This window comes from Gadus macrocephalus, chromosome 1, assembly GCF_031168955.1.
Source record: "Gadus macrocephalus chromosome 1, ASM3116895v1".
In the NCBI taxonomy this organism is placed as follows: Eukaryota; Metazoa; Chordata; class Actinopteri; order Gadiformes; family Gadidae; genus Gadus; species Gadus macrocephalus.
The window spans coordinates 3,761,755-3,777,434 of NC_082382.1; the positions used below are offsets into that span (position 1 = coordinate 3,761,755).

The 15,680-nt window shown below is 42.6% G+C and overlaps 1 protein-coding gene across 3 annotated transcripts in view; it reads right to left on the bottom strand.

The window, feature by feature from the left end:
• Positions 1 to 15,680, bottom strand: part of LOC132466214 (sodium- and chloride-dependent GABA transporter 2-like) — a 55,742-nt gene that overhangs the window by 8,547 nt on the left and 31,515 nt on the right. For 2 of the 3 annotated variants that reach the window (XR_009527774.1, XM_060063302.1), the window contains exons 2-3: positions 7,294 to 7,490; positions 6,899 to 7,033 (exon numbers count right to left, since the gene is read on the bottom strand). Coding sequence is in view for 2 of the 3 variants with exons in the window: in XM_060063302.1 (XP_059919285.1) it covers positions 6,899 to 7,033; positions 7,294 to 7,468 (310 nt within the window). In the remaining variant the exon portion in view is untranslated. Of the gene's footprint in view, positions 1 to 6,898; positions 7,034 to 7,293; positions 7,892 to 15,680 lie in introns of those variants that run through there. The other variant, XM_060063311.1, reaches the window with a different exon arrangement.

Consider the following 15,680-nt stretch of genomic DNA (forward strand, 5'->3'; position numbering starts at 1 on the left):
AACACTTCTGCTGCAGCCGCTTAAAGTCTCACTCAGAGAACCTTAAAATATGAATCAATCCATTAGAAGTATGAAAATATCTTCCCGGAGGCGTAACGGGGCAAACAAGGTGTCCTTTGACATCTACGTTTCGAGGCGATTGCAACCAGCTATAGATTTGCTTCCCGATGGAGATTTTTGACAAATTACATGTTATTTAGCATCTACACGTTAAGCTGAGTCCAATGAGATCAAGCTCGCCCTCTTGCCACACCGAGATCATGTCCTAGACCATATGTACCATGTAAAATACATGTTACCATTTGCTAGAGTGTCATGGTGTCATTGGACTCAGCTCAACGTGTAGATGCTAAATAACATGTCATTTGTCACAAATTTCTATCGGGAAGTAAATCAATAGCTGCTCATTATTGATTAAGGCCTCCAATTTCGACAGCTAATTACTACCATTAAACATGTTCGAATATGCTCATGTGTGTCACCGTTGCAATCGCCTGGAAGCGTAGATGTTGAAGGACACCTTGTTCGCCCTCTTAGGCCACCGGGAAGATATTTACATACTTCTGATTGACTAATGAATTGATTCAGCTATTCCCTCAGAAGTCTGGGGTCAAAAGGTCAAAAGGAGCCGGCACCACGCCGCTCATGAGACAACAAAAGTTTATGTGTATTTCTCTCATAACTTTTTGTCATTATTAAAGAGAGGCCTGATTCTCAGATATGCAGGTTGGATGGCTACGGTGTAGGTCTGGGAAGAACTTCAGGCCAAAATCTTGCAAGCGAGCCGCTGGGTGAGGTGCAACGAGATGGAGCACTTGCTGAGTCATTTCCTGTAAGCCACAGGTTGAAGCGTATATGCGTCCTTTGAGACCCCCTTTGATATATAAGAGACCTCAAGGCTTACTTAAATGTTGTCGACTCAGTCACCTATTGCATCACTACCTTTAGGGCTTCGGCCTCCTAATTGATCATTGTAGTATAATTGAATGCCCTCTTTCATGTATATGATACCTCCACCACTGGGACGTGGCAGCAATTCTCCAAATCCATATGGGGAGGGGGGGGGGGTGATGCTTGTGGACAGTAGGGTTGTACACTAGACATAAATAGGAAGCAAACTCAGGAGAAGGAATGACCTCTCATAAATATTTATTGAATAAATTGTTTCAAATAACCCTGCCTCGTTAAATCAATGAGCTTGGTGTTTTGCTTTCAAAAATAGGTTATAGAAGAAGTCTAAACTGCACAAAATAAAAACATCCAAGCTGCCTTTTAAGGATACCTTGGAATATCTGTCTATTTTTTAACCATCGGACCCTAGTTTACGACAAAAACAACACAATGGACGGCAGCTCCTTTGCCGCGTGGTTTTTAGAACCATGTAAGGATTAGAGGGGGCGGTTGATAGCAACCACCATAGCAACCATGACGGTCAAGTGACTGGATGCAGCCCCGTTGAAAAAAATAGAACATTTCGTTCCTTGGAGCACAGATATTTCTATTTATTTATTTATTTTCATTTTTTGAGGAGGTGCTTCAAAGATGCTAATTTTTCTGCAATAATCCAAAATCCAATGGAAAAACCCGTTGGCTTTTTGTCAAGGGAAACCAGGGCGACGCTCACTTCCGGGTTGGCCAACATACGTCACCCCTCCACCACGCTATACTGTAAAAACACATGTTCGAGTTGAATGATAATGCATGAATTTATTCTTTATTCTGCCATAGAATTTATTGAAGGGGGGGGGGGGGGGGGGCATACAAGTCTTTTGGCCATAGTGGATCCAGATCGGTTCCGGAGCATTTCAGCAGCTCGGGCAACAGCGCAGGGTTGCCAGGTCCTGCAAAAAACGTCCTGCCCACATACCGTTCAAAATCCACCCAAAATGTCCTAGAAGCAGCCCAAATAAAAAGGATATTCCACCTTGGCCAACGTTTTGAAAGTAATAATTATTGAGGGAATATCTGTTGTTATTGTTTTAGCAGCGAAATGCATTGTGTGTGTGTGTGTGTGTGTGTGTGTGTGTGTGTTTGTGTGTGTGTGTGTGTGTGTGTGTGTGTGTGTGTATCTATTTTATGTTGAAATGCGACGTAATCCAGTGTTCACGAAAACGTACACTGTCAACGTATGCTTTTGGCGACTGGGTTGGCTCTCAGATATACGTGTTTCTAACAAGATGATATCATTAAAAGTTAGGCTGCATAAAGTAACGGTTTAATAACACAAACGCAGGAAACACGTGAGCTGCTAGTTTAGCGAAAGCAGCGTCCCTAGCAACCTGACGTCGTTGAAACATGCGAGCGAGCCGATAAAATCTTCCTAATAACTATAAAACTAAAGATCAGACGTAATCACTGACTAAAGATTATGCAAGTAAAACGTATATTTCTCGCTAGAAATGTTATTAGAAACAAGTTTAACGGTGATTCGGTCCTAAAATAGGCCTTTTGCATTTCCCATTCGATTAATAAAGAAAACCGAGCCCGTGCACGTTCTGTCCGAGCCCGGCCCGCCCCGACAGATTAACTGTAATTATGAGCCCGAGCCCGATTTCAACCCAACATTTTTTTAATACATAGCCTATGTAACTTTGTTCACATTTAGTCTACTCTGCTAAATATATATGTAAGGGATAATGCATAGAACGCCGGTCATTATCGGGAAAATAAGCCCCACCAGGGCGAACAGTACACCCAGGTGTCTTGCTTCGCCCTGAAGCAGGGGCGTATCAAGCTTTCCAAAAGTGGGGGTGTTCTGGAATAGGCGAAGAAATAATCGGACAGTCGAATGGAACGCACTTGCATGCTTCTAATGTTCTAAGAAAACAAGATGAACCCTTGACACACACTGTTGAGGACATTTCACGTTCAAGTGTGCTGAGAAAGCGAATCGCACAATTCTCCGGATTTTCGTGTATCACAGCATTCATTCACATTCATTAAACCAGTAGGCCTAAATTGATTGCTGTGACACATACTTTGTGTATATTTTGAGTGATACGCCTTGTAGATTGAAGTGCGTTTTCTCAAGGTTTGAAAATGACGAATCGCACGAGGATCTCTACTCTCCGTAAAGGCTACCTGTAGCCCTAGTCAAACCTGTGCATCCCAACCGCGGTAGCACTCGAAACAGATAGCCTATAGCTTGCAACTTGCAAGCACGTCAGTGTCTGCAGAGGGAGAGAAGTCAACTTACTTGTTTTCTCTTGAAAAAGCCGTATATAGTCCCCTGTCTTTTTCTTTTAGTTTTCGGCATCATTGGCTATATTGCACGAAAAAAGAGAACTGTTTTAAAACTAAAGTAGGCTTAGTTCCAGTCGGAAGAATGAATGGGATCTTATGCTAGGAGGTAACTAGCTCTTGAATAGAGAGCCATGAACCTTGCATCTATTAATGATTAATAATTAATCGCTTAATCGCTTTAATTGCTTAATATGCCTGAAAATGTTGCCTTCATTACAGGCAGTGAATGATGCTGATCTAAAACAGTGATTCAATTCTACCTTTTCATTGAAGGCATCAAGTCAGTATGCAGCACGAACAGTTAGGCACAGCAATCTGTGAGAAACTGCTTGAATGACCGCGGTCACCGCGCTGAGCTCTCAGGCAGTCGGGTCTCGGGAGCACCGCTGCCAGCGCTTTCTGCAGGCTGCGCAAGCTGTTTAGTCTACGTAACGTCAATTGTAGCGCTGGGATTTACAGAGTGATAATTTGATAGGCCTACAGAGGGATGCAATCATAGCAACCATTTTAAATTGCATACAACAGGCGAACGTTTACTATTTTGTATTAGAAAAGCTGATTTTTGTGAGGATTTGACGAACAAAAGTGGAGGGGATGGAATGGCCTTCCAATAGAAGTGAGGGGGATGCATCGTACTCATCCCCCGTGTCTGATACGCGCCTGCCCTGAAGGGTCTTATTTTCGATATTGACCGGCGACGTTCTATACATTAGCCCGCTTATTACACGGCTACTGCCAAAACGAAAAAATAACTTCACATGCTGTGTCTTTTTTACAATTTATTCGTTACCAGCATTCGTAGTGTTGATCAGCAGAGGGGTTGACATGTCACCGGACCCATGCAAGTGAACGGAGCGTTCCACGGCATTGAGAAGACCCGTGTAATAAAGACCTAGGCTATAATATTTCTGTTTATGGCATAGATTTCTCCTCAGATTAGGCTAATAAACCAATGATAAAATAAAAATAAAAACGCTCGATCAAAGGCCCGGCCCGAGGATAGTGGTGGGAAATACCGGCCCGCGGGTCGGGTCGGGTCGGGCTCGGGCAGAGAATCTAAACACTGACTGGAACTACTTAGCAGGTGTCTGTAGGCCTATATCAGGAGATAATACTCACCCTGCAGCCAATCAGAATACGAGTATTCCCCCAGACTGTGGTATAAACAATATCATTCACGAGTTATAATCAACCCCTACACATCAATATTAATGATAACCCATTATTATACGGTATGATTTCTAGATGTCACGTCCGCTCGCGACACTGGACTTGCGAGGCATCGACGCGGACTTCCATTCACATAGCCAAAAACAAGACAATAGATCTATGGCTAGATCAAAACATCAAGACATACAATTCTAAAAAGAACAGATGAAGCAGCTACCCTTTTTTCCTTTGCGGTTTGCCTGAGCAGCGCACCTGCATTTAATATATCCGTGAATTGTCACAATTTCTCAGAATCAAAGGTGAAAGTAGAAACGGGTGGCCTAAAGCTGTCATATTGTTCACAGACAAGTTTAAGTAGAAACGGGTGGCCAAAAGCTGTCATATTGTTAGTTATCACAGACAATTTTTTAACAATAGGCCTAAATGTTCTGTACGGAGCTCCTTAAAGGGGACATATTATACCACCAGGTGTGAGTGTGATTAGCCTTTTCGAAAATCAGCCCCATATGACATCACGAGTGGGCGTGTCCTCCTAGATCTGTGCTGGATAATTTGAAAATACGTGTCCCTGATCACGTTTCAATAGATTAAATAACGTGACAGTGTCACGCATTTTCGTGAGACCGGGTTGGCGCGCACAGTCGAAAATCGATCGTTGTGTTCACACCATGGTTCACATCCTGCTCACAAAACAAGTTTAGCGCCCCACCGCTCCCCTCACACTTTTTCATCTAACTTTTTTTCAGCACTAGGTCATATGAGCATTAAATAAATGCTGCGTCTCAAAATGCCTTGGACAGCAGTGAGGATGACTCGCTTTGCCACGGGCCGAAACAGTGCGGAGCGACCACAGCCAGAGCGAACACAGCGGGGCAGAGGAGTGTCAGGAAAAGTCTTTGGTGTACACATCAGTACGGCCGATTGGCACTACTGTTTAGTGGCAATGCAGTGTTTTATACTATGCCTTTTTATTTTCGTATATTATTTCAATGAATGCAATTTATTTATTTATAAAAACAAGATCTGGTCTTCAAATCTTTTTTCCAAATATAGGTCGTCTTACAATGGGGTTTGTGTTTATATTCGGACCAATTCGGTACAGCGGGCGCTCACATGACGTTAAGCATTTCCTGGTGCATAATGTGACTCTTCAGAACCTAAAATCCCGTTTCTCCCCGTTGACACAACAACACATAACCGGCGTTTTCAGAAATCTCCACTTTGGCCGGAGTTTTTAGAAATGATCGTTTTCTGTGATAAGACAGGGCCTCAGACAGGGGGTGCTGCAGCACCCCCAGCACCCCTACTTCCCGCGGTACTGTCGATGCGTGATGTGACAAATTAGTGAACTAGGATTTCAGTGCTGGATTGGGTCACTGATGGGCGGAGTCTGGCGATGTTGCGGAGGTGGAAGAATGAAGTCCGGGTGATGTTGTGAATATGGGGTGCGAATGAGAGGGTGTTGTCCAGGATGACGCCAAGGCTCTTGACTTTGGAGGAGAAGGGTACTGGGAATCCATCGATGATTATGAGTGGAGCTGGGGTGTGTTGTGATTTGGTGAGGGTGGATTTGGAGCCGATGAGCAGGGCCTTGCCCTGCTCATCGGCCTGCTTAGATATTCAGCGTTCCTGATCCATCGACAACTGTGGACGTGTACTGGTGATGCAGACACACAGATGGTTTGTACTGGTAAATACATAGATTGTTGGCTTTTTCTTAAGGACCCTTGTTCAATGCTTCCTTTCCCACTAACTAGCACAAATGCTGTCCTTGAGGAAAGAAATAATGTTCCTGTGTGAAAATGTGTTGAAAAACTCTCACAGTATGATTGGGGGGCCCATTCTGCTAGAGACGAGATTCTTGTATGCATTCGTTAAATACTTATCACTTTGATTAGGATTAACATCTCACACACTTATGCCGCTTTTCCACCGCACATGTAGCTCGACTCGACTCGACTTGACTCGACACGGTAGCAGCACGGGTCGTTTTCCACCGCAAATAGTACCCCCTGGACGTGGGCGGGGTCGCCTGCGCGAAAGGGCCGTGACGTATTTTTGTACGCGACGCAAACAACACCTACGCAACCCACACATGGACAGAACCCACATAACAACAATGGAGGACATCGATGCGATTACTATTATTAGCTGGCATGTTGAAGAAGTTGAAGAAGTGGAATATGTTGGCTTTGGCGCTGCTATGGCTGTTACCAGCATGGTTGCCATGTCGCTCTCGTGACTTCGTCACACTCTCTGGCCAATCAGTGGCCGGCCGTCTGCCGACGTCACCTTTTAGCATCGGCTCAGCTCGCTTGGAACCTAGAGCGAGGCGGTACTAAAAGAAGCAGCCACCTCAGGTACCAGATACCATGTTTTCGCGGTGGAAACGCAAAAAATGCGAGCTGAGGCGAGTCGAGTCGAGTCGTGTCGAGCTGGTACCATGCAGTGGAAAAGCGGCATAAGAGCGTGAGGCCAAATGTACCTTGAAATAGTGGACATATCTTTTTCCAACAGGTGATTCCCCCCTGGCTAGTGTACTGGCCCAAGGACGTCTCCAGGAAGAAGAGGGGGATCCCACAGGTGATCAGAAACAAGATGTAAGGTATGAAGAAGGCCCCTGTGAAAGATGGTAACAAAATATGACATTCATCAATGTAATGATCTGATCGGTCTTAATCTCAAATACATATTTTCTATGGCAGGGTAGTATTGTGGCTATTGCAATCCTAGAGCAAGATGCTTAACCCCTACACAAATTCAGTGTGTCTTTTGTGAGCGTGTGTGTAAATGAATAGTTAGACGAGTAGATTTTCTTGATCTTCAGCACATATCAGTAATGCCACTTAGGTTGAGTGAAACAGCCAAATAAACACTTACCACCACCGTTTTTGTAGCAAAGGTATGGAAACCTCCAGACATTTCCGAGACCAACAATGTTTCCAGCCACTGCCAGAAAGTACTGTACTTTATTGGCCCACTGCTCCCTCTCCGGGGGTCTTGTTGGAATGTCCCCACTCTGTACTGCATTCCCTGACTTGTAGCCCTGCTCCATGTCAACCTCTCCAGTGCTTCTGCTGGATCACATGTACATGGGGTTTGGGTTTTTTAAGGACGTCACACAACAAGGTATAAATCTTGGCTAATTTTTGTGATATAAGATGTGCTATATTCATATTATGGATAGATGTGTTGTTAAAGGATTTGCCCATTTTGATCCGACCCCAGATTAATTGTTGACATTTTGCGTTGTGTATGTCGAGATGTAAAAAGTAAAAAGTATTTAGCCAGTTATGCTCATCATACTTAGTATAATCGAATGGCATCACGTAAGTGTTTCTTTATTTATAAATACTGAATACATTAAAAAACAAAGTTCTACAAAAAAACGGATCTTTTGACTTATTCTTTACTATAGAAATGTTTGCTTTTTGTCTAAAAGTGCCTAAAATAGTTGGGATGTATTTATTTGGTTAAAAGCTGTGTAGGAGCCATATTAAATGTGCTTTATTTTCGTGTAATTTTACCCCGTGCCACTAGGAGGCTGTGTGGTTCAGTTGACCTCGGGTCAGCAGAGTGAGGCATTTAACCTGATTGAACCTGATCACAGGTTGTTGTTGATGGGGAAGCAAACAGTTTTTCGACTGTGCCCGTGTCCCCGTGTGTTAATGCATCTTAGTTTAGTGAGGAATTCGGGTTTATTGTTTTGTTACATGTATTTTGAGTTAGAATTATTGCGGCTGTGTATTATTGGAAGGAAAATAAACCAGCAAAATAAACTGAACTGTCTTCGTTTTTGCGGTAATTGGAGCGCGCTGGGCGCACGTCGGAAACTATAAACGGAATCAACAACCGTACTACTAAGTTTAGGGCTTAGTCAGTACATTTAGGTCGAAAAACTGCTTCGATTTGGAGTACGTTCACCAAGAGGACGCCGACTTGTTACTGTACGTCCACACCAGGAGCGACCAAAGCGTCAAAGACGCTTTGGTCGCTCACAAAGTTTCGCTGCGAATTTTTCTGTTCGCTTTGGTCGCTCAAGTCGCTCATGACGTACAATTCAATTATGCAGACGCATTTAAAGGAGCCGTATGCGTTTAGTAGGCCCTACAGACAGCCATATCAAATAGTGAACTCTCCCATACACCTTGGCCATATTGCCGAGACGGTTTTGCTTGTTCGATAAAGTGCTTCGACAACAAGTAGGACAGTGATTCCCCCCAATATAAAAAAAAATCCTAAAATGTAGGCTAATTACAACCGAGAACAAAAAAACCTGCGTGCTGTAGTAGTTGAAATATGTTTCACTGATCTGGATCTGCAAATCATGATCTGCACTCATTCGTCGCATTCAAAACAAATAGACATTAGCGCACATGGCTAATTTGCATACGTGCACAGGACTGGTTGGCTCCGCAAGGCAAATAATGGAACATATCTATCTATTTAGGTCTTTCTGTCTATCTATCTATCAACGCGTGTCTAGTTTTAATGTGATGTATTGTGTGTATGTCCAGTCAGACTTGTTCTGTGTGGTCTTGTAGGCTACTGTCCTGTGTGGGCCGAACCACCTAAATGGATTCCCGACGATTTGTGTCGTTTGGTATTAATAAAGACTTGACTAGGCTATCTATCTAGACTATTAATTAACAATTATTCACCTCAGGCTCCGTGAATAGTGGGGAATAGAGGGATAAAAGACAAGAGATATATCCATTGTCATTTATCCCTCGTCTTGTCGATTAGTTTGTTTATGTGACAATTTCAAAAACTTTTTTGGTTTTGTTTAAAGCATGCTACACGCGATTGGTTGGTTAGATTGGTGGCATGTAGAGCAAATTAAAATGAGTCCAGCTTAAATACGAACGTTCTAGATGTAGCCTATAAATACTCCCGCTTATCATCACTTGATATCCAAACCACTATGGCGTTTCGATCTCTGAACTGAAAAAGGGTGGGTTCGTACAACACCGGGTGCCCAGTTACAGCCGCGATTAATACTTCAGCCGACATTTTGTTCAGTGAGTGAATAAAGGTAGGTAGGAACCAAAGTGCCTGCCGATGTTCCCTGGGATCCACGCAAGCGAAGAGCGTCTACATTCCGATTGGCTGTCAGTGTTTGGCCGCTGAAGCGAATAATAGTCATTTGCATAAAGTTAAAAAGTTTTCAACTTCTTTTTGACGCTCTGGTCGCTCAACTTTGGCCGCTGGTAGCGTTGGTCGCTTTGGTCGCTTTGGTCGCTCTTGCCCATAGAAAGTGAATGACTTCCGGCGATTTGGTCGCTCAATTCGCTTCTGGTGTGGACGGACAGTTACATTGTGGATTAACGTCTTCTTTGGAAACCACGGATGTGAGGGAGGGCGGTGCACTATCGCCCACTATGGGCCAGCCGCCCCTGTGTTTGGAGTTGCCGAACGCTACTGTACGTCCACACCAGGAGCGACCAAAGCGTCAAAGACGCTTTGGTCGCTGCGAATTTTCGCTGCGAATTTTTCTGTTCGCTTTGGTCGCTCAAGTCGCTCATGACGTACAATTCAATTATGCAGACGCATTTAAAGGAGCCGTATGCGTTTAGTAGGCCCTACAGACAGCCATATCAAATATTGAACTCTCCCATACACCTTGGCCATATTGCCGAGACGGTTTTGCTTGTTCGATAAAGTGCTTCGTCAACAAGTAGGACAGTGATTCCCCCCAATATAAAAATCCTAAAATGTAGGCTAATTACAACCGAGAACAAAAAACCCTGCGTGCTGTGGTAGTTGAAATATGTTTCACTGATCTGGATCTGCAAATCATGATCTGCACTCATTCGTCGCATTCAAAACAAATAGACGTTAGCGCACATGGCTAATTTGCATACGTGCACAGGACTGGTTGGCTCCGCAAGGCAAATAATGGAACATATCTATCTATCTAGGTCTTTCTGTCTATCTATCTATCAACGCGTGTCTAGTTTTAATGTGATGTATTGTGTGTATGTCCAGTCAGACTTGTTCTGTGTGGTCTTGTAGGCTACTGTCCTGTGTGGGACGAACCACCTAAATGGATTCCCGACGATTTGTGTCGTTTGGTATTAATAAAGACTTGACTATCTATCTATCTAGACTATTTAATTAAAAATTATTCACCTCAGGCTCCGTGAATAGTGGGGAATAGAGGGATAAAAGACAAGAGATATATCCCTTGTCATTTATCCCTCGTCTTGTCGATTAGTTTGTTTATGTGACGGTTTTGTTTAAAGCATGCTACACGCGATTGGTTGGTTAGATGGGTGGCATGTAGAGCAAATTATAATGATTCCCGCTTAAATACGAACGTTCTAGATGTAGCCTATAAATTCTCCCGCTTATCATCACTTGATATCCAAACCACTATGGCGTTTCGATCTCTGAACTGAAAAAGGGTGGGTTCGTACAACACCGGGTGCCCAGTTACAGCCGCGATTAATACTTCAGCCGACATTTTGTTCAGTGAGTGAATAAAGGTAGGTAGGAACCAAAGTGCCTGCCGATGTTCCCTGGGATCCACGCAAGCGAAGAGCGTCTACATTCCGATTGGCTGTCAGTGTTTGGTCGCTGAAGCGAATAATAGTCATTTGCATAAAGTTAAAAAGTTTTCAACTTCTTTTTGACGCTCTGGTCGCTCAACTTTGGCCGCTGGTAGCGTTGGTCGCTTTGGTCGCTTTGGTCGCTCTTGCCCATAGAAAGTGAATGACTTCCGGCGATTTGGTCGCTCAATTCGCTTCTGGTGTGGACGGACAGTAACGGAGCTGGAGCTACCGGAGTGAGCTACGGGTCAGCGACAGCATCATCTCACCGGGACATCATTAATCAAAGCCGGCCAACGCTCGATTGGGGTATGTGTGGATCAGCGCTGATATGAATGGCCATGGTAATTTGTGTGCACACATTCGCGTAAACCCAATGCATTGGTAGCAGACTCGCAACCGACTAAAAATAACTTTCTCGTCGAGACGAGTTGTTTGCGCAACACAAACTATTTTGCGGACTAATAAAGCCAACTGACTTTGTCGTCATTATGGCTGAAGAGGGAACAGGCCAACTGGGCCTTGAGACTAAGCTTGCGGGTGCAGAGGTAAAATCTGTAACTGAAAAACGTGTGGGTAAATTAACACATAAAGCTTTGTTGGAAAAAATAAGCATTTTAGAAAAGGAAAGAAAGTCTAACTTTGGTAAACTGTCTAAAGTAAAACAATCTATTCTTAAATTCATGGGTGATAAAGAACATGTGAATAAGGTTGAAAATGAGTTAACCGTTTTTAATGAGTTGTGTAACACAATACAGCAGGTGCATGCATCTTTATTGGGTTTATTGCCTGCTGAGGAAGCAAGCAAACATGAAATATGGTACCAAGCTAAAATGTTGAATGTAAAGGAGTTTCTTGTGGGTACAAATCAATGGTTGTCTGTCACTGCTGCTTGTCCAGCTACTAAAGTGGGTGATGATCATGATGATGAGGTTAATGATGATTTGCTGGGTCAAACTGAACAATCTCAAACTGTCCAAAGTGAAAATGAGATTGGACCTCAAGACAGCATTTCAAATGTGCAGTCAAGGCACCATGGCTCAAACAGATCGTCAAGTAGCAGATTTCTAGCGTGGATTAAATCAATTTATAACAACCCCAAAGCCGCTGTTATTACAAATGGGACTTCGTCAGACTTCTTTGTATTAAGAAGAGGAACAAGACAAGGGTGTCCTTTGTCAAGTTCGTTGTTTGTGATCGTAGTTGAATTGTTGGCATCATGTATACGAGACAATAATGATATTAAAGGACTGAAAATCAATAACGAGGAACATAAAATATCCTTAGTTGCAGATGATATAATTTCATACATAAAAGAACCAGAACAGTCGTTAACATACTTATATAATGAAATTCAACAATTTGGAAAATATTCAGGATATAAAATAAATTTCAACAAATCTAACGCCTGTCTCTTGCACATGATGCCAACACAAACAATGCTCGACTCATATCCTTTTAACTGGACTCCTGAAGGGTTTAAATTAGAGCTGTCAAGCGATTAAAATATTTAATCGTGATTAATCGCATTAATGTCATAGTTAACTCACGATTAATCGCAAATTATTTTTCTATGCTAAATATCCCTTGATTTTTTTGTCCCATAATTCTTCTCATTTTAATTCTCTTATCAACATGGTGAAATGCATCGGCTTGCCTTGTGCAAATGATTTTTTATTGATAACAACATTGGAATATACTGATCAAAACAGGATGATACAAAAAAAGAGCCTATAGTGCAATTAAACGACTGCATTGAACAAATGTCATTTGAACATAGCAGTCAGGCTACTGCTTCTTTGTTTTGAGCCAAAGGAAAAAAAAATAAAAAATTAATATACATCGTCGATTAATATACAAAAATGGGCTCAGTTGGGAATAAAGCAATTCAAGGACTTGTTTCACAGAAATATGCAGTTGAAATCCTTTATAGAGTTAAGAATAGAATACGGCATTCCAAATACAGATTTCTTTAGGTACTTACAAATGCGGAATGTTATACAGTCACTCAGAAGAGAAAACATGCTAAGATCTGATCTTTACGAAATTGAAGAAATACTAATGCTGTCAACCACAATCAAAGGTAAAATTAGTGAACTATACAACATATTCTATAAAGATTGTCAATCATCCTTTGTACCTTTTGATGAAGATTTGGGAAACTGACCTTGCAATGAAACTTGATGAAAACACCTGGCAAAATATTATTGACAGAATACACTTTCCTTTCACAAGTAACAAAATCAAAGAAGCCAATTTTAAATTTATCCAGAAATTGTATTTAACTCCAATAAAAATGCATAAGATCTCCTGAGAAAACTCCTTGAACTGTCCTAGATGTAAAAACAAACAGGGGACATATATGCATATGTTTTGGCACTGTGAAAAATTGAAGGATTTTTGGAACTCGGTTCACTCATTCACAAAGTCAGTCTTGGAAATACAATTCAATGCATCTCCGCGTGTTTACCTATTAAATGATTTACCAGATATTCGAACGGACTCAAAAAAATACAGACTATTAATTATTATGACATATTTTGCCAAGAAATGTATTCTTCTGTTGTGGAAAAATGACTCCTCACCAACTGTTGCAATGTTTCAGGATCAGATAGCCCATCTTCTCCCACTAGAAAAACTGACTTTTGAAAAGCATAATAGAGGACAAATGTTCCAAGAACTTTGGTCTCCACTGATGTCTCAGTTAAACAGAGCAACCATTAATTGAAGTGTTAAAAAATAACAACTATATGCTCTGTTCTATAATTGACCTACCAACAAAGTATAGATAATGCTGTGGTTATTGTTATGATATATAGTTAATTTATTTTGTTTGTTTTGTGCCTTTGTTATTATTGTATTGTCATTTTTGCTATGTTTGTCAGGTTGGGAGGGGGGTTGTGGTGCGCTGTGGGACAAGTCTATGTTACCTGTCTCACCAAAAAAAAAAAAAAAAAGTAGCAGATTCTCCACTTCATCAGCCAGACGCAGGGCAGAGGGTCACCTCTCTCAATCCACAGGCCTCAATATATGTGGCTCCACCCGCACAGCAGCGTGAATCTTTACCACAACAATGCAATGCTGAAACTTCAATCGTTTCAGCATCTTTGTCCGTGCATTTTGCATCACAACCACAGCCAACTGTCAGTCATGGCTCTCAACTGCCTCACTTGCAATCAATGCCAACATTCAGTCAAAGCTTTCAACCCACTCTAGGCCAACAAGTGCAGCAACCCCTGCAAGACCAAAATCAGACAGCAGGTCTTTACAATCTGCTGCAACAACAGAATGACATAACGGCTCTCCTTGTTCAAATGCAAACATCACATCTGCTGCCGCGCAGAGAAATTCCAACTTATGATGGAGACCCTTTGCAGTTCAACACATTTATGAGGGCATTTGAGCACTGCGTGGAAGCAAAGACTGGCTGTAAAGGAGACTGTTTGTACTATCTCGAACAATTCACTAGGGGGCAGCCTCGAGATATTGTACGCAGCTGCCTTCACATGACTGCAGTCAAAGGATTTGCTGTCGCTAAAAGGTTACTAAAGGAGCACTTTGGAAATGAATTCAAAATAACAGCGGCCTACATGGAAAAGGTCACAGGATGGACAAGCATCAAAGCTGAAGACACCAAAGCGCTCAAAGCTTATGGGCTTTTCCTCCGTGAGTGTTCCAACGCTATGGAAGATCTTCAATATTTGGAGGAACTTAACATGCCAGCGAACATGAAGATTCTTAGTCAGAAGCTTCCGTATAAACTAAGAGACAAGTGGAGAGCAAAGGCATGTGACGTACTAGAGAAAACTGGTCGAAGGGCACGATTCTCAGACCTTGTCAAGTTCATTGAGTGCCAGGTCAGAATCATTTCAGATCCAGTCTTTGGTGATATACAGGACACTTCACCTGTGCTCAAAGGAGCTACAAAAGTGAGCAAGATACAGGTGACGCCACAGCTGAGAAGAAACAGCTTTGCAACACAGGTGGTCATTGAGGATGGATATAAAGCAGACACTCACAGGAATGAGGACGGATGCAGCAGACCAGATGGTGACCAGAGGGAAAAGGCTCTCCGCAAAGTGACCACCTTCACTAAAACTACTTCTGTCTTCTGCCAGTATTGTGCTGCTGGTGGTCATGTTTTAGATCAATGTTTTAAACTGGGAAGAAAACCACACAGGGAGAAACTGGACTATCTAAAGGAGAAAGGTCTGTGTTTCAGTTGTTTGTGCACAGGACACTTGAGCAGGAATTGCGACTGGCGCATCACTTGCAAAAAGTGCAACCGAACGCACCCCAGTGTTTTGCACATTGAAGAGAAAGAAAGGGTTTCTTCAAAGGATGAGAAGAACAGTGAGCCGCACAACATCCTCCGCTTGTGGTCTTACAGGGGCTGGCCACTGCAATGGTATTCTTCCCATTTTGCCTGTTAAGGTGAAGTGCGCAAAGGGAAACAGGGTTATTGAAACCTACGCTTTTCTGGACCCAGGGAGTACAGGAACTTTCTGCACCAGGAAGCTTGTCGACAGGTGTGGTAGAAATTAGTGAGTATATTCTATAGTAAACCATGATTATTAATAGGCTTAATATTTTAAATAGTGGAAAGCACATGACGCCTGAGTCTGGGTTCACACCAGATGGTAGGCGCACAGAAATGTCCTGGGAACTGCGGGGTCAAGTCATGTTGACCTCCACCTTTCAGCCTTGGGTCATTTT